The sequence below is a fragment of the Gadus macrocephalus genome, chromosome 12, assembly GCF_031168955.1.
Source record: "Gadus macrocephalus chromosome 12, ASM3116895v1".
Classification (NCBI taxonomy): domain Eukaryota; kingdom Metazoa; phylum Chordata; class Actinopteri; order Gadiformes; family Gadidae; genus Gadus; species Gadus macrocephalus.
In genome coordinates, this window is record NC_082393.1 from 12609273 (window position 1) to 12628170 (window position 18898).

Below are 18898 nucleotides of genomic sequence, written 5' to 3' on the forward strand. Positions count from 1 at the left end.
GTGCAAGGGTTTGATTTCTTGTTCGGCTAGGTGCTGTTCATAAAATGAATGAGGAACGGTGGTGACCTGTGAACCTGCATCAAGTAGACAGTTAACTTGTTTACCGTTGATGGTCACTTGAGCTGTACTTCTGGTACCTACCAACCCAGAAGGAAGCTTAAAGGAGTGGTTTCTTTTAGAGTGTTCTGAAATGGTACACTTTTGAACCTTGTATTTCTTTGAGGAACGTGGTTGCTTCTCTTCAGCCCCTGTCTGCCCCACGACAGAGACTGAATCTAGTTCAAAGGTAAGTCAGGGCAGTTCTGTTGTTCCCACTTGTGCTGTCTTTCCTCTAATTTTTTTCTCTTTTCAGTCACTAAAGTCGGGTTTGAGTCATTGGTGCAAAATGTTGATACGTGTCCATCCTCCCCACAACTAAAACAATACCAAGGTCTGGGTTTGTTTGTGTAGTTCTTTCTTGGTTGTTTCGTCGTGTCTGGTTTTGTACTGTGTGATGTTGACACTCTGCTTTGTGTTTTTCCCGCAGCTCCTCTATCACTAAACCCCCCAGGCGTCCTCTGAGCCATTAAGGTGGTTAGCTGACTCTGGAGGCTAGCTACCTGCTTCCTAAGATCGTCAATAGCACTGGGCTGGGTCTCTGGGTTCTCTGTTGGCTCAACAATACAGCTACTTTGTGACTGGAGCTGAACTCTCTGCCTTGTGGAACCTACATGCTTCCTCATGCGACTAGCTTTTACTGCCTGTCTGTCCTCCTCAGTACGTAGCATTAGCAAAAGCTCTGAGAACGGAGGTGGAAGATTTTTCTTCTGCTCAAGTTGTAAACTAGAGAGCAGAGCAGTGTCCCAGCATCCTCTACAAAACTGTTTGAGGAGGTGTTTACCTACTTCCCCTGGTACGACCCCCCCTCTCTTAACAGCCTGGTTGAGCGTGAGCTGCAACCGCTGTAGGTAAGCTGATGGCTTCTCGCCTGGATCCTGGAGAGTACTCATGAATTGAGCAAACAGCTCTTCTCCATCTTCAACTGCACCAAAAGCAGAATCTAGAAGTTGCAAATAGGCTGAAGGCAATGAATTGGAGCACAAGCCTCTTACCACATCTGCTGCAGGTGAAAGCAAACTCTCCAAGATCCTTCGAGACACTTGAAGAGGAGACATACTGGGATCATTCAAGAGAAGGTCAATGTGCGAACGCCAAGTATCATAGTCCACTTCACTATTCGGTCTGGGAATTTTCCCTGAAAATGAGCGAAGTCGGACTGGGTATGAAGAGGAAGAACCTGCATCCCCCTCCTCACAATGTGTTCAACCACAACTTTCTGAACCTCTGGTGGATTGATGTCACTCGCAGAAAGGGATAGGACTCTTCTTTGATCAACAACTGGTGCTGACATAGCACTGTTTTCACCACTGTCATCCTGAGGGGGACCTGAGAAAGGACTGGTGGGCTGTGGGGACTCTACAGGAAACTCACTGAGTACTAGAGGCGACGGCTCGTTTGCAGATTGCATGCTTTCAACATCACTACCGATATGCATCATCATCTCTCTTAAGACTGCTTCGTAGTCTTTGCCGCTTAGCTTTGCTAGCTCTTTTAGCTCTGTCAGGTAAGTTTTTGTAGCACTGCTACCTAGCTTAGAAGTGTAAACACTACTTAAAGCCTCAACATTGTACACAACATTTGAATCACTTTTTAGTGTGTGTCTGTATGGTAAAAGTGACTGCATAGCTTGTACAGCTGAGCCACTAGCGTACTCGACAATCTGGTTTTTGTGTAAATCAGAAGACTCATCCTCAACCAAAAGAGTGCGCTGAATGGCACCATACTTCTTAAGGAAATCAATCACTTCTTCAACCTGAACTGACTCAGTTATTCCATCAACGATGACTGCGTTGGGAATTTTAACACTTGACCTCTGGATAAAATCCATGTTTGAATAAAGCAATATTGATGTCACCTAACTGGGCTCCTGGCTAGCTCGCCACTTACTGTAACCCCTCTTTGCCTTATGAGGTTACAGGTATTTTTGGGTTTGGGTTTCAATTCGAAGTTGGACCAGTTACCAGGATTCTAGGTTAACGCTCATGGAGCCCAGGATGGAACATCAACACTGACCACACTCACACAAAACATAGTTTCAGAACTGTATTGTTAACAACAATTTTCAACATGGAAAATAATAAAATGCGCGCAAAATAAAATAGAAATATAAAGAAATGTCTTTATGGTCTTCTCTTCCTTGATATGAGCTCAGTTTATATCGTTGGGGCCCTTTGATCTTTGTGTTTCCTACCACTCCGCAGGTTTGGGAGGTAGTTCAGTTGACTCTGTTCCTTAGTTCCGGCTCGCCATCTGGTTATCTCCAGCGGATGTCTGGAAGCTGCCTGGTGGCTATCCAGTGCTGGTCTCCTATCTATCGTTGACTACCGGTGTCGCTGATGTCCCCTCGACATCGAGCGTCACCAATTCAAATCCTTCACAAAAACCTGACCTGAACAGGCCACATTCATACATCTCAGTAAATTACAACAGGCCATTGTTTCAGTTAAAATAAATAATAACATAAATATGACCTATATATTAATTTAAATCAATTAACAAAAATATATTATCCACATAGGTCTCACTTTACCAGTGAATGAAATAAAAACTCAAATAACTCAAAATAGCCTTTTAGCATCAATTGTCCGAATTAAATAATGAATACCCCTTTTTCTCTCCTTCCATACAATGCACACAATAGCTTAACATTTAGAATTACCCCACGGTGTTAGCAGTTAACTCGTGCGTTAGCTCGAGTTCAATGCTAATTCGCCTTGGTCGCTACACTAGCGGCTAACGCACAAGGTTTCAATTTAGCAGTTAGCGACAAGTTCGCACTGACGCACACACACCTCCACTCGACGCTCCCCACATTCAAAAGACACATTAAACTCACCGCCGAGCGGGCAACATCAACTGTGGACTGTTGAGTCAGCTCGCGGTGTTTTCCAACTACTTCTAGATACTTTTAACTACTTCTAGATATTTTTCAATCGTGCAACCGAACGGTGCGTTCTCTCCTCTCCCACTAATTATCACGCAGTTATGCGCACCTGCAACGCCGCTTCACCGTGACGTCATGACGCACGTCTCTCTGCTTTGTCCGACGCAGTTAACCCCATAAATGCCAGCTATCGCTCTCTCACACATTCATACAAAGTAATAGCGGACTTTTACTCTTTCTTCTTTTAACTTTTTCACAGCTTATGAAGCCTGGGCTACACGGAGCACCCAACGCTCAATCCGCGCGCATGGCTTTGATCTGGGGCTATAGATCACCTCCAGGGCCTTATGATCTGTTACCAGGTCGAACCTCTTGCCATATATGTACGGATGTAGGCGTTCACATGCCCAAACCAGTGCCAGGGCCTCACGCTCAGTTTGGGAATATCTCTTTTCACAGTCTGTCAGGCTCCTGCTCACGTAGCATATAGGCACCATAGCTCCCTGCTGCTCCTGTATCAGAACTGCTCCTATGCCCACTGGCCCTGCATCAGCTATCACTTTTGTGGGGGCATCTTTGTCAAAGTATGCCAGTGTGCCCGCCTCGGCTAACTTATTCTTGAGTGACTCGAATGCCACTTTCTGTTCAGGGCCGAAGACAAATGGCACATCTTTCTTGGTCAGTCTCCGCAGCGGCTCTGAGATGGCAGCGAACTGGGGTATGAATCTGCTACTGTACCCAGCCAAACCCAGAAAACTGCGGACCTCTGATGCATTCTCTGGCTCGTGTGCCTCGACCAGTGCTCTCACTCTCTCATTTGAGGGTCCTATTCCCTTTTCTGACAACAGTATGCCCATGAAAACTAATTTGTCCATCTCAAACTGACACTTCTCACCATTTAAGGTTAGGCCGCATTTCTCTAGTCTCTCCAGTACGGCGTGTAGTCGCTTGTTGTGTGTCTCACAGTCGGGTGCATGGACGATGATGTCGTCTGATATGTTGGCCACTCCTTCGATGCCAGCCAGTGCCGTCGCCACTTCGTGTTGGTACTGCTCACTCGCTGATGAGACCCCGAATATGAGTCTTTTGTAGCGGTATGTTCCACTGTGCACGGTGAACGTCGTTATAGCTCTTGACTGTTCTGTGAGCTCCATCTGGTGGTAGCCCCATTTTAGATCGAGCTTACTAAACACAACTGAGCCATTCATATCGTGTAGCAGTTCATCAACTGTCGGGATCGGATATCTTCCTCTGATAATAGCTCTGTTTGCCATTCTCATGTCTAACCATAGACGAATGTCAGTGTCTTTTGCTTTTGGAACTACTACGACTGGGTTTACCCACGGTGTTGGACCCTCAACCTTCTCGATAATGTCCATTCTCAGCAGCTCCTCTATTTTCTTGTCAACCGCCTCTCTCAGGTGGAATGGTATCCGTCTCAGTGGTTGTGCTATGGGTTCCACATTGTCGTCGATGTGCAGCCTGATTTGCTTGGTATTGAGTTTACCCACCCCTGTGAAGAGCTTTGGGTACTTCCCTCTAACCTCTGCCTTTACATCAGTAACCGCTACTACATCTACACCCACCTTTAGCACACCTAGCTTTGTAGCTGTCTCTCGGCCTAATAGCGGTACTCCCTGACCTGCTATTACTGTAAATTCTGCTTTTGTTTCCCTTTTCCCTATCCTCACTTCACATGTGAATACTCCCTTCACTGGTAGTGGTTCATTTGATGAGTATGTGTATAGTTTTTTATCTGACTTGAATGACTTACACTGTATCTTTTCTTTCTTTAATCCTTCCCATGTATTTTCATCTACTATGTTGGTCGTAGCCCCTGAGTCAATTAACATCACTAGGTCTACACCTCCCACATTAAATGTTAGTCTGTCAATGCAGCTGTTGTCACGTACTACAAATGCAAAATCATTATCCTGCGTTTCTTCCTTTCTTGAGTCTACATATTTCACTGACCCCTTGCTAGCTTTAGATTTGCACATTTTGGCGTAGTGGTCTTTACCATTGCATTTTCTGCAGGTTTGTCCACGTGCTGGGCATTTCTCATCTTTTGCAAAGTGGTCTCCGTGCCCACATCTAAAGCACACTTTCTCTTTCCCTTTTTCCTCCCCATCACGTTTTCGGCTCTTATTCGCCCATTTTCCTTTGGCTATCTGGTTTACAGTCTCAGTGCCTTTAGCCTCCGTGCTACTCACACGCATGGCCGCCATTTGCTGTTCAACACGTTCACATTGTGCAGCGATCTCCAGCGCTCTTGCCAGAGTCAATGCCGAGCCCTCCTCGAGCAACTTTCTCCGCACATATTCCGAAGTGCATCTACTCAGTACAGCATCCCTTAGCTGGTTAGCCATGTCAGCCCCAAAAGCACAGTCTTTGGCTGTCTGCCGCAAACGTGTTACAAACTGCTGTACAGTCTCCCCATTGTTCTGTGATATTTGATAGAAAGATTGGCGCGCGAACGCGGTATACACCTGAGGCACAAAGTATTTGTTCAGAGCCTCCACTGCCTTGACATAGTCCTCTGAACCTCCCGTGTCCTCAAGAGTGGAAAAGACATCCTGCACATCTGTCCCAGCGTGATGCAAGAGTAATGCCCTTCTCCGAATTTTAGTGTTATCGCTCACATTCTCCGCCATAATCAATCCTTTGCCGTCTGCAAACAGCTCAAACGCTGTTAGCCACCGTGTCCAGCGAGGTCCTAGCGTAGCAGGCTCATTGTAGCACTCAAACTTCGGCACGTTAGAATTATTGTTCTCCATCTCGTAGACGAACTAAACTCACTTCAGATTTAACTAGTACCGAGCTTGGTTATCCTCGTCGCCAATGTTACACTTCTAATGGCATGTTATGCATAGAAACTGAATTGAAGCACACACACACTGAGAGCCAAGTTTCACCGTACTTTACTTCATGGTGTCTCCGTCAAGAATCACCGTTACAACCTTGACGTGCTGACGTCATCAGTACATGACATCGTGGAGCAGAGAGATCGCCATCTCTGTGCCGAGTTCCAAGTGCGGGTGTGGTGACGTATATCATATGCGTCGAGAGCAGCGAAGAGCTGTAGCTCACAAAGCGGCCTCACATAAAACCTAAAATTATCAAACTTCTTCACAAACATTTTTAGTTTTCTTTGCATGAAAAATTATAATTTAAATCCACAAACAACATATGTGTAATCCAGGGCATATAAAGACTGGGACCAGAAAATAATTATTTTCTCTCCATTGACACCCATTCATATTTTTCGATCTCATAGGTCCCATGAGCTCTACCGGAAGGGGCGTGACTTCGCCACTATAGATATAGAACCATCAAAGTGACTCTTAACTTGTTATATTAAGGTAAATGAAGGCAAAAAAGTTGCATAGTTCCCCTTTAATAGGTGGAGTAGGGGAGAAGTGCATCACCAGAGATGTAAAATTGAAACCCATATGAGATCACCATTACTCTTACAACACAATTGAAACAAAAAGGGGTTCATTTCATAGCTTCCAATCTGCGTGTCCTACGTAAGACGCAACGCTGTGGAGACGCGCTTTGCGCTTTAGCCAATCACATCTCTTCCGTCGAGGCGGTGCGCTAATCGCAGGCTTTGTTTTGGCTCAATGCAACGTCCTTCCAGTTAGGTTGACAATACGTGTCAGGCACAGGCCACTTACTTACAAACACAGATAGCATAAACTCAGCAAAAAGGTGAGTGTTAAGGAAACTGTAGCCATCTCTGTGTATCGCTGCCAAGGCGTTTGACAGTTCCTTGGTTGTTGATTTCCCGGGCGCTCCTTGTCAACTACTTAAAGCTAATGGTGTGAAGCTAGCCTGTCCGTAAGACTACCAAAGCATTTAAGTCTGCCTTAAGACGTCCATAGCCCTCCAATAGCCCGCCATGCATGTTCTTGATGACACACTTGGCATAATCTACGCTCGTACTACCTGGTCAAAGTGTGTATTATGCCACACGTGGGATACGATGCGATGCTATAGTGAGCTGTCTCAGTAGATCGATGGCATAATAGGAACTCCGTGTTGAAGTGTTACAGAGCAGAAATTAGATTAGCGATTGTTGGCATGAAAAGCGGCACTATAACGGATAGTAGGAAGTAAAGTTCGTAATATCCAAACGATAACCAATGGTTGAGTCTATTCTGTATACTTAATTTCCAATTCACTGTGATTATGGTCAACTGGCTTGATTCCCGTCCAACGTTTAGATGCATGCGTGGTAATGCCTACTTGCATGCGTGGTACTCTGTCCTACCAGTGCGACAGACGACCCTGTGGAAATGCCTCTAAGCATGAAGTGTGTGAGGTGCGGGCCGGGACAGGTGCCTTTATCTGAGCAAGGTGAGCCTCCTCTGGTAGCAGAGGAAATGGATCCGCTCGGGGGTGGTGCTGGAGCAGCAAGAGTTGTGCATTCTGACATGGGAGACCCCGGTATCGTCAAATCTCCCAGCGACCCCAAGAAGTACAGGTAAGCTGGTAATCAGGGCAACCAGTAACCAATCGCATCAACCCCAGGGCATGGGTTTCCGTGGCAATTGTATTGATGAGGTTTATGTTGATATCGACACATGGAAGGATGGTGGTGCTAAATGCCAAATTATACCTCCGTCAAGAATACGCCGGTGCCTGAAATCACAAATTCAGCAGCACAAATCCCCCTCCCTCACCCCCAGGTACATCCAGCTGGCCAATGGCCTGCGGGCGCTCCTCATCTCGGAGCTGAAGGACGGGGAGTGGGGGTGCACGGCAGCGGAGGCTGATCGAGATTATGAGGAGGAGGAGGAGGCGATGGCGGAGCCGCGGCAGGAGGACAACGAGGGTGACTCGGGAGAGGGGACGGAGGAAGAAGAGGAAAAGGAAGAGGAGGAGGTGGACAGCGACTTTGAGGAGCTGAACGAGGAGAATGAAGCAGGGAAGAGGGCGAGCAGTGAGAAGCAGGTAAGTGTGCGTGTGTGTGTGTGTGTGTGTGTGTGTGTGCGCGAGTGCACGTGTGTGTTTGTCTCACTCGTGTGCGTTGTGTGTGTGTGTGTGTGTTGTGTGTGTCCAGTCAGCAGCTGCTCTATGTATTGCCGTCGGAAGTTTCAGCGATCCGGAAGACCTAGCAGGCCTGGCCCACTTCCTAGAGCACAGTGAGTCTGTCTTTTTCTCCTAGCTGTCTGTCTGTGTCTCCTAGCTGTCTGTCGGTGTCTTCTAGCTGCCTGTCTGTGTCTCCTAGCTGTCTGTCATTCTCATTATGCGTCTGTGTTCTATTGGTCTGTATGTTTGTCCGTCTATACATCATTCAGACTGTCTATCTCTCTCTGTCTCCCTGTCCTTATGACATCTTTACTAGTGTCTGTCTCCCCCTAGTGGTGTTCATGGGCAGTGAGAAGTACCCCGCTGAGAACGGCTTTGATGCATTCCTCAAGAAGCACGGGGGCAGCGATAACGCCTCCACCGACTGTGAGAGGACCATTTTCCAGTTTGATGTCCAGAGGAAGTACTTCAGACAAGCGCTGGACAGGTCAGAGGCTAGATGATGTAGCCCCGCAAGCCACGCTGACGTTCTATGGCGGTTATCTCCTAACGGTGGACCGCGGCCCGGGTCCGGACCAAGTGACGGTCCTATCCGGACTAGGGATGCAAATTATCCAGTAATTCATTAATCGATAGTTGTTTCATCTTATTGATCGATGATCGATTAATTGATAAGCGGCAATTCTTCTGAGAAACTGAATTTCCTTCTGAATAGGTTCTATCTACTGTACACGTAACATAAAATGCTATCTTCCTTATGATAAAGAAAAAATTCAAATCATATTCCTTAATCAAAGATTATTCTGGGCTCACTTAAGGGCAGGGAATAACATTTTGGTAGCATATCAAACATATTCTGAATAGAAAATATCAAAATATGAATGGTCCTTCCCCCTCTCCTTCAACGCTGACTCTGACTCCACCCATTCCAAGTACATGGACGCGCAATCATGCACGAGCGCGAACACAGATGCGCGAGGGCGAGCAAGGCTAGCTAGGTTGGGGTTTAGGGTTGTCTTCTAGTGCTAGGTCCAAATGTGGATTAGCTAGTTAGCTAGCTCCAGTAGCTACCGCAGGATAACAACAAACAGAAGCTTGCTCTGGGTCACGAGCTTTGAGTACGTGCGTGAAGGGGTCACGCGCGGGGAGCGGGGGAGGGGGTGTGCAGTACGACTGTTGATTGACGTACTTACTGTCCAATGCCACTCGGTGGTTCTGGAAATCATTGGCTGGAGTTTTTCGAGCCCTGCCCGTTCCACAGATGATTGACTTGTTTAATTTTCATGTCAGTTATTCTAACTCAGTGGCTGTAAGTGGTTTATAATAAGGATTTCAAGTAATTTTGCAAAAATTGCCAAAAAAGAGAATTCCATACCCAACCTTTTAAGATAAAAATAAATTAGGCATTCTCTCATCTGCGACATTGGAAACATTAATAGCGGCAGCATAAAAAACATACATTCCTGAATAGAAGAATACAATACTATGTAGGCTACTTTAACATGAAAATAAATAAAAGAAAATAAGGTGTCACGTGGACTATTAGCAGGATTTATAATCCCCCCCTTAAACTGGGAAATGTGACTTTCACAATAACATTAATAGACCAGGACTGGACTGTCGTAGCTCTAGTTAACTTAAAATATATGCTGCCTGATGATAGTTCTGTCAGTCTTCGTAAAACAAAACAAAAACATCCCTAGTGCTCCTCATCGCATAGATAGACCTATCTATTTTTGTTCAAGAATATCAGCATATCAACATGGTCAGGAGTAAGTCGTGTGCGCAGCCTGTTAACAGTTAGGCCAGCTGCAGTGAATACACGCTCAACTGTGATGCAACTTTCTGCAGTCAAGGAAGTCCAACAGTCTGTTGTGAGGGCCACATTCACGGTTGCAAGTTGTGTTTTCGGCCTTCCTGGCGTAGCTTGCTTCCACGCGGGATTGTTATGGTTGTTCTAGAGGGGATATTGTACCCTGGCTCGCTGTACTTTATTACCTCTCGAAATCTCTGTCCGTCAACAACATTTATCAGCAGCATGTCTGTAGTAACCATGTTACATATCCACTGGGTAATGCCCTCTGCTTTCGTGGAGTCACATGCCCTTCGTCCCAACGCTGTGGTGATTGTAGGCTGAGAACCACTCGCTGCTTGTAGCACGGCTGAATGTGACATATTTAGGAGGTAATTCAACGAAGTTGTGGACTTGTTGTAATTTAAAATACTTCCACATGCATGCATTTGGTGTCTTTGTCGTCATTAACCAACTTAAAGTGGCTCCATACTGCACTCCGTTTTGCCCTCTTCATCCTCTCACGCCTCATGCCCACTGCATCTGTCCGTTGACTGATCCCCATTGACTTTGAATGGGGACGGACGCGCAGTGCATTGTGGATCCGTTCGCTCCGTCAATAAGTGGACATTTTTTTAATTTTTTCGGCAGCGATGGATCCGTCATCCAATCAGCTCAGCCGCGGCTAAGTGCTGCAGTGCTTTTTATCTCTCAGAAGGGAAATTGAAAAAAATTTGGCTGAAAAGGAAAAACCGTTGCAAGAACTGTCGGATCCTGTCTTGCTGGCAGATTTGGCTTTCTTAGTCGACATCACAAAGCATTTGAATGTGCTCAACATCAGTCTACAAGGGAAAGATGCAGTGGTGAGCCAGCTGTTTGCACACATCAAGGCCTTTTGAAGCAAGCTCCAGCTTTTCCAAAGACACCTGTCACAGAGGGAGCCCAGCACCGCACTTTTCCCTGCGCTGCGCGAGGTCATGGACAATTTTCCAACGGGGAGATATGCAGCTATCATCGCATCTCTCCGCAGAGTTGAACGGGACTTTTATGGCATGGAAAAGGTTATTTCACTTTTCTTATCTCCCTTCTCCGTGGACCCGGATACTGCCCACATCCGCTGCAGTTGGAGCTAATTGAACTACAGTGCCATGATGAGTTGCGCGGCCGACAGCAGCAGCTCTCACTTACTGACTTTTTTTGTCAGCTGGAAAAAGGCAGATTCCCAGAGATGCGAACGTTTGCAAAGAGAATGCTGAGCTTGTTTGGCTCCACTTATTTGTGTGAGCAAACATTCTCTGTTATGAACTTGAACAAGAACCGCTTGAGGTCCAGACTAACTGACGCCCACCTGCGTGACATTTTACGCATCTCAACCACTGCTGTCAAACCAGACTGACCCGTGTCCTGCAATCCAGATCTCAGTATCACCCCTCTCATTAGTAAACAGTAAGTTGCCTGTTTCTCCGTCATGTAAAATGTTCAATTGAAGTTTCTGAGTGGGTAAATGTAATCTTCATGGACAAATATACTTCTTAACTTCACAGGATTCATTACCTGCTATTTTTGTCATTCAACAAATCTGAAAGAAACACTGAATTAATTTGTAGAAACTAGAGCTGTAAAGCAATTAAAATATTGAATCGCATTAATGTCATGGTTAACTCACGATTAATCGTGATTAATCACACTTTTTTAGGGGTCCAAGCCAACAGGTTGGATCCCTATTGTTTTTGTAAGGATTATTAGGGGTCCAAGCCAACAGGTTGGATCCCTATTGTTTTTGTAAGGATTATTAGGGGTCCAAGCCAACAGGTTGGATCCCTATTGTTTTTGTAGTTAGGGGTCCAAGCCAACAGGTTGGATCCCTATTGTTTTTGTAGTGTTTTTTTTAGGGGTCCAAGCCAACAGGTTGGATCCCTATTGTTTTTGTAAGGATTTTTCTTATTAGGGGTCCAAGCCAACAGGTTGGATCCCTATTGTTTTTGTAAGGATTATTATTCCTATTATTCTTACCTCCCTAAAAGTGGGACCACAGCCCAAACCGTAAATGGTGCCGACACGCGAATTGCATGACTAGATCCAGATCTCTTCGGACTACGCAGACGACAAAATCCAGACAAGCCGAACACTAGGTGGCGCTATTCCAAGGGAAAATGCGTTTGGGGCTATAACTCCCACACCGAAACTCCCACAGTCAAAAACTTGTACCCACATATTCACTGAAGTCTGCTGCATCTTTTGGCATAGGCCACGCCCATTTGCGTCCATAATTATTTTTCGCAAGATCGCGAAAACCGCAAAACTGCCTTTTCCCTACTCCTCCCACATTTCCTGACCAATCGATACCAAACTTTGCACACGACATCTTCAGATGCACACGAAAATAAATCATGAAACACTTTTTTTATCCGACCATCGATGACGAAACGGTAGCGTTTTGAATATTTGTCGCTTAGCTAAGTTTTAAGTCGAAAATCTAAAATCCAGAAAAAAAAAGAGATTAGACATCGGATCGAGTCCAAATCTTAGACACATGTTAGCGGTACCCTTACTGACGTTCAAAAAGAAAATCGGAATATTTCGCTATTAGGGGGCGCAATAAACGAGGAAATTGTATATCATCTAATTGGCCAAAGGAATGTTCTTCAAACTCAAGGGAAACCATCAAGGGGTAATCCCGAGTATATATAGATAATATGGCCAAGAATTATTAATGTGGGCGGGAGTTATTTGGAAAAGGAAAATTGTCTTCGGAAAATTTCGCCACAAGGCGGCGCCAAAAAACTACGACATTGTATGTCTCCTAATTTGCCAATGGAATGTTCTGAAAACGCGTTTTTGGCTATAACTCCCACACCGAACCTCCCACAGTCAAAACCTTTATATCCACAGATTCACTGGAGTCAGCTGCATCTTTTGGCACACGCCGTGCCCATTTGTTTTGAACACATGCTTCGCGTTGTGCCGGCGAAATGCACATTTCTTGTCGCGTTGTGCCGGCGAAATGCACACTTCTTGTTAGGGGTCCAAGCCAACAGGTTGGAACCCTATTGTTTTTGTAAGGATTATTATTATTAGGGGTCCAAGCCAACAGGTTGGATCCCTATTGTTTTTGTAAGGATTTTTTTTATTAGGGGTCCAAGCCAACAGGTTGGATCCCTATTGTTTTTGTAAGGATTTTTTAGGGGTCCAAGCCAACAGGTTGGAACCCTATTGTTTTTGTAAGAATTTTTTTTATTAGGGGTCCAAGCCAACAGGTTGGATCCCTATTGTTTTTGTAAGGATTATTAGGGGTCCAAGCCAACAGATTGGATCCCTATTGTTTTTGTAAGGATTTTTTTTATTATTATTATTATTCTTCCCGCCATAGAAGTGGGACTACAGCCCAAACCGTAAACGGTGCACACACGCCAATTGCATGACTAGATCCAGGTCCGGCACCGCTACTCAGATAACCAAATCCAGACACGCCGGTCCCTAGGTGGCGCTATACCAAGGGAAAATGCGTTTGGGAGTATAACTCCCACACCGAACCTCCCAAAGTCAAAAACTTGTACCCACTTATTCACTGGAGTCTGCTGCATCTTTTGGCATAGGCCACGCCCATTTGCGTCTATATTTTTTTTTCGCAAAATCGCGAAAACCACTAAACTGCCTTTTCCCTACATCTCCCACATTTCTTGACCAATTCACACAAAACTTTGCACACGACATCTTAAGACGCACACGAAAATAAATACTTGAACACTTTTTTGATCCGACCTTCGACGACGAAACGGTAGCGTTTTGAATATATGTTTATTAGCTACGTTTTACGTCGAAACGCCAAAAAATTAAAAGATACCAAAATTACACATCGGAACAAGTCCAAATTTTTGACACATGTCGATGCTACCCCTAATGGCGTTCAGTAAAATAATCGGAATATTTCGCCATAAGGGGGCGCAATAAACGAGGAAATTGTATATCTTCTAATTGGCCAAAGGAATGTTCTTCAAACTATAAGGGAACCATCAAGGGGCAAACCCGAGTCTATATAAAAAATATGGCCAAGAATTATTAATGTGGGCGGGAGTTATTTGGCAAAGGAAAATTGTCTTTGGAAAATTTAGCCACAAGGGGGCGCAAATAAACGACGAAATAATACATCTCCTAACTGGCCAATGGAATGTTCTGAAAACGCATTTTGGGCTATAACTCCCACACCGAAGCTCCCACAGTCAAAACCTTTATATCCACAGATTCACTGGAGTCAGCTGCATCTTTTGGCATACGCTGTTTCTCAATTTTTGAACACATGCTTCGCGTTGTGCCGGCGAAATGCACACTTCTTGGACCCCTGCATAACTGCTTGCAGTTCTAGTTATTCTTACCCCCCTGAAAGTGGTACTACAGCCCAAACCGTAAATGGTGCCGACACGCGAATTGCATGACTAGATCCAGATCTGTTCGGACTCAGCAGACGACAAAATCCAGACACGCCGGTCACTAGGTGGCGCTATACCCAGGAATACGCGTTTGGGGCTTTAACTCCCACACCGAACCTCCCACAGTCAAAAACTTGTACGCACATATTCACTGGAGTCTGCTGCATCTTTTGGCATAGGCCACGCCCATTTGCGTCTATAATTTTTTTTCGCAATATCGCGAAAACCGCAAAACTGTTTTTTCCCTACTCCTCCCACAATTCTTGACCAATCAACACCAAACTTTGCACACGGCATCTTCAGACGCACACGCAAAGAAATAATAGACAGTTTTTTGATCCGACCTTCGACGACGAAACGGTAGCGTTTTGAATATTGGTTTATTAGCTAAATTAGACGTGAAAAATCAAAAATCTAAAAAACCCAAAAATTAGATATCCCATCGAGTCCAAAATTGACACACATGTCGGTGCTAACCTTAATGACGTTTTATAAAAATTTCGGAAAATTTCGCCATTAGGGGGCGCAATAAACGAGGAAATTGTATATCTTCGACAAAATCTCGCCGCGAAAACGCTACACTGACTTCTCGCTACTCCTACCACAGTCAAATCCTTTGTATCCACAGGTTCAGGGTAGCGTTTTGAACACATGCTTCGCGTTGTGCCGGCGAAATGCACATTTCTTGTCGCGTTGTGCCGGCGAAATGCACACTTCTTGGACCCCTGCATAACTGCTTGCAGTTCTAGTCTTTTTATTCTTCCCGCCTTGAAAGTGGGACTACAGCCCAAACCGTAAATGGTGCACACGCGCCAATTACATGACTAGAACCAGGTCCGGCACCGCTACTCAGATAACCAAATCCAGACATGCCGGCCACTAGGTGGCGCTATACCAAGGAATACGCGTTTGGGGCTATAACTCCCACACCGAACCTCCCACAGTCAAAAACTTGTACACACAGATGCACTGGAGTCTGCTGCATCTTTTGGCCTAGGCCACGCCCATTTGCGTCTATGAATATTTTTCGCTAAATCGCGAAAACCGCAAAACTGTTTTTTCCCTACTCCTCCCACATTTCTTGACCAATCAACACCAAACTTTGCACACGACATCGTCAGACGCACACGCAAAGAAATCTTAGACACTTTTTTGATCCGACCTTCGACGACAAAACGGTAGTGTTTTGAATATTGGTTTATTAGCTAAATTAGACGTGAAAAATAATAATAAAAAAAAATCTAAAATTAGACATCGGATCGAGTCCAAATTTTACACACATGTCGGTGCTAACCTTAACAGCGTTTGCTAAAGAAATCGGAAAATTACGCCCTAAGGGGGCGCAATAAACGAGGAAATTGTATATCTTCTAATTGGCCTAAGGAATGTTCTTCAAACTCAAGGGAAACCATCAAGGGGCAATCCCGAGTCTATAGAGAAAATATGGCCAAGAATTATTAATGTGGGCGGGAGTTATTTGGAAAAGGAAAAATGTCTTTGGAAAAATTCGCCACAAGGCGGCGCCAAAAAACGAAGACATTGTATGTCTCCTAATTTGCCAATGGAATGTTCTGAAAACGCGTTTTGGGCTATAACTCCCACACCGAACCTCCCACAGTCAAAACCTTTATATCCACAGATTCACTGGAGTCAGCTGCATCTTTTGGCATACGCCGTTTCTCAATTTCGAACACATGCTTCGCGTTGTGCCGGCAAAATGCACACTTCTTGGACCCCTGCATAACTGCTTGCAGTTCTAGTTAGGGGTCCAAGCCAACAGGTTGGATCCCTATTGTTTTTGTAAGGATTATTATTAGGGGTCCAAGCCAACAGGTTGGATCCCTATTGTTTTTGTAAGGATTTTTATTATTATTATTATTATTCCCCCCTAGAAGTGGGCCCACAGCCCAAACCGTAAATGGTGCCGACACGCCAATTGCATGACTAGATCCAGGTCCCTGAGTTCTAGGCAGACGACAAAATCCAGACACGCCGGCCACTAGGTGGCGCTATACCAGGGAATACGCGTTTGCGGCTATAACTCCCACACCGAACCTCCCACACTCAAAAACTTGTACCCACATATTCACTGGAGTCTGCTGCATCTTTTGGCATAGGCCACGCCCATTTGCGTCCATAATCTTTTTTCGCAAAATTGCGAAAACCGCAAAACTGCCTTTTCCCTACTCCTCCCACATTTCTTGACTAATTGACACAAAACTTTGCACACGACATCTTAAGACGCACACGAAAATAAATACTCAAACTCTTTTTTGATCCGACCTTCGACGACGAAACGGTAGCGTTTTGAATATTTGTTTATTAGCTACATTTTACGTCGAAACGCAGAAAATTACAAAAATACCAAAATTAGACATCGGATCAAGTCCAAATTTTTGACACATGTCGATGCTACCCCTACTGGCGTTCAATAAAATAATCGGAATATTTCGCCATAAGCGGGCGCAATAAACGAGGAAATTGTATATCTTCTAATTGGCCCGAGGAATGTTCTTCAAACTCGAGGGAAACCATCAAGGGGCGATTCAGAGTCTATGTAGAAAATATGGCCAAGAATTATTAATGTGGGCGGGAGTAATTTGGAAAAGGAAAATTGTCTTTGGAAAAATTCGCCACAAGGGGGTGCAAAAAAACGACGAAATAATATATCTCCTAACTGGCCAATGGAATGTTCTGGGCTATGACTCCGTTTTGGGCTATAACTCCCACAACGAACCTCCCACAGTCAAAACCTTTATATCCACAGATTCACTGGAGTCAGTTGCATCTTTTGGCATAGGCCAAGCCCATGCGTTTTGAACACATGCTTCGCGTTGTGCCGGCGAAATGCACACTTCTTGGACCCCTGCATAACTGCTTGCAGTTCTAGTTATTATACTATACGCCTTAGAAGTGGGCCCACAGCCCAAACCGTAAATGGTGCCGACACGCCAATTGCATGACTAGATCCAGGTCCGGCACCGCTACTCAGATAACCAAATCCAGACATGCCGGCCACTAGGTGGCGCTATACCAAGGAGAAAAACGTTTGGGGATATAACTCCCACACCGAACCTCCCACTGTCAAAAACTTGTACCCACATATTCACTGGAGTCTGCTGCATCTTTTGGCCTAGGCCACGCCCATTTGCGTCCATAATTTTTTTTCGCAAAATCGCGAAAACCGCATAACTGTTTTTTCGCTACTCCTCCCACATTTCTTGACCAATTGACACAAAACTTTGCAAACGGCATCTTCAGACGCACATAAAAAAATAAATTCTAACACTTTTTTTATCCGACCTTCGACGACGAAACGGTAGCGTTTTGAGTATTGGTTCATGAGCAAAATTAGACGTGGAAAATTGAAAATCCACAAAAATCCAGAATTAGACATCGGATCAAGTCCAAATTTTACACACATGTCGGTGCTAACCTAAATGTCGTTCGATAAAAAATTCGTACATTTTCGCCACGAGGAAAATTCTCTTCGGAAAATTTCACCACAAGGCGGCGCCAGAAAACGACGACATTGTATATCTCCTAATTGGCCAATGGAATGTTCTGAAAACGCGTTTTGGGCTATAACTCCCACACCGAAGCTCCCACAGTCAAAAACATTATATGCACAAATTCACTGGAGTCAGTTGCATCTTTTGGCATAGGCCACGCCCATTTGTTTTGAACACATGCTTCGCGTTGTGCCGGCGAAATGCACACTTCTTGGACCCCTGCATAACTGCTTGCAGTTCTAGTTCCTATACTTGCCCCCCTAAAAGTGATACCACAGCCCAAACCGTAAATGGTGCCGACACGCGATTTGCATGACTAAATCCAGATCTGTTCGGACTAAGCAGACGACAAAATCCAGACACGCCGGTCACTAGGTGGCGCTATACGAAGGAATACGTGTTTGGGGCTATAACTCCCACACCGAACCTCCCACAGTCAAAAACTTGTACACACAGATGCACTGGAGTCTGCTGCATCTTTTGGCATAGGCCACGCCCATTTGCGTCTATGAATATTTTTCGCTAAATCGCGAAAACCGCAAAAATGTTTTTTCCCTACTCCTCCCACATTTCTTGACCAATCAACACCAAACTTTGCACACGACATCATCAGACGCACACAAAAAATAAAATTCGAACACTTTTTTGATCCGACCTTCGACGACGAAACGGTAGCGTTTGGAATATTGGTATATTAGCTAAATTAGACGTGGAAAATCCAAAATCCAAAAAAATAAAAAATCAGACATCGGATCGAGTCCAAATTGTACACACATGTCGGTGCTAACCTTAATGTCGTTCGATAAAAAAATCGTACATTTTCGCCACGAGAAAAATTCTCTTCGGAAAATTTCGCCACAAGGCGGCGCCAAAAAACGACAACATTGTATGTCTCCTAATTTGCCAATGGAATGTTCTGAAAACGCGTTTGGGGCTATAACTCCCACACCGAACCTCCCACAGTCAAAACCTTTATATCCACAGATTCACTGGAGTCAGCTGCATCTTTTGGCACACGCCGTGCCCATTTGTTTTGAACACATGCTTCGCGTTGTGCCGGCGAAATGCACATTTCTTGTCGCGTTGTGCCGGCGAAATGCACACTTCTTGGACCCCTGCATAACTGCTTGCAGTTCTAGTTATTATA

At 45.0% G+C, this 18898-nt stretch overlaps 1 protein-coding gene and 1 long non-coding RNA gene across 3 annotated transcripts in view; one reads left to right on the forward strand and one right to left on the reverse strand.

Annotated features, from left to right (window-relative positions):
• Positions 1-527: 527 nt before the first annotated feature.
• LOC132469055 (uncharacterized) lies at positions 528-3249 on the reverse strand. Its single transcript, XR_009528314.1, has 2 exons — positions 2936-3249; positions 528-2488 (listed from the first exon to the last, which is right to left on the reverse strand). It is a non-coding gene; the product is annotated as an uncharacterized LOC132469055 (long non-coding RNA).
• A 3286-nt stretch (positions 3250-6535) lies between these two features.
• nrd1b (nardilysin b (N-arginine dibasic convertase)) overlaps positions 6536-18898 on the forward strand; it is a 64907-nt gene continuing 52544 nt past the window's right edge. For both annotated transcript variants that reach the window (XM_060066834.1, XM_060066835.1), the window contains exons 1-5: positions 6536-6697; positions 7263-7472; positions 7678-7942; positions 8052-8133; positions 8354-8507. In XM_060066834.1, coding sequence (XP_059922817.1) covers positions 7285-7472; positions 7678-7942; positions 8052-8133; positions 8354-8507 — 689 coding nt within the window. In that variant the 5' untranslated portion in view covers positions 6536-6697; positions 7263-7284. The remainder of the gene's footprint in view (positions 6698-7262; positions 7473-7677; positions 7943-8051; positions 8134-8353; positions 8508-18898) is intronic.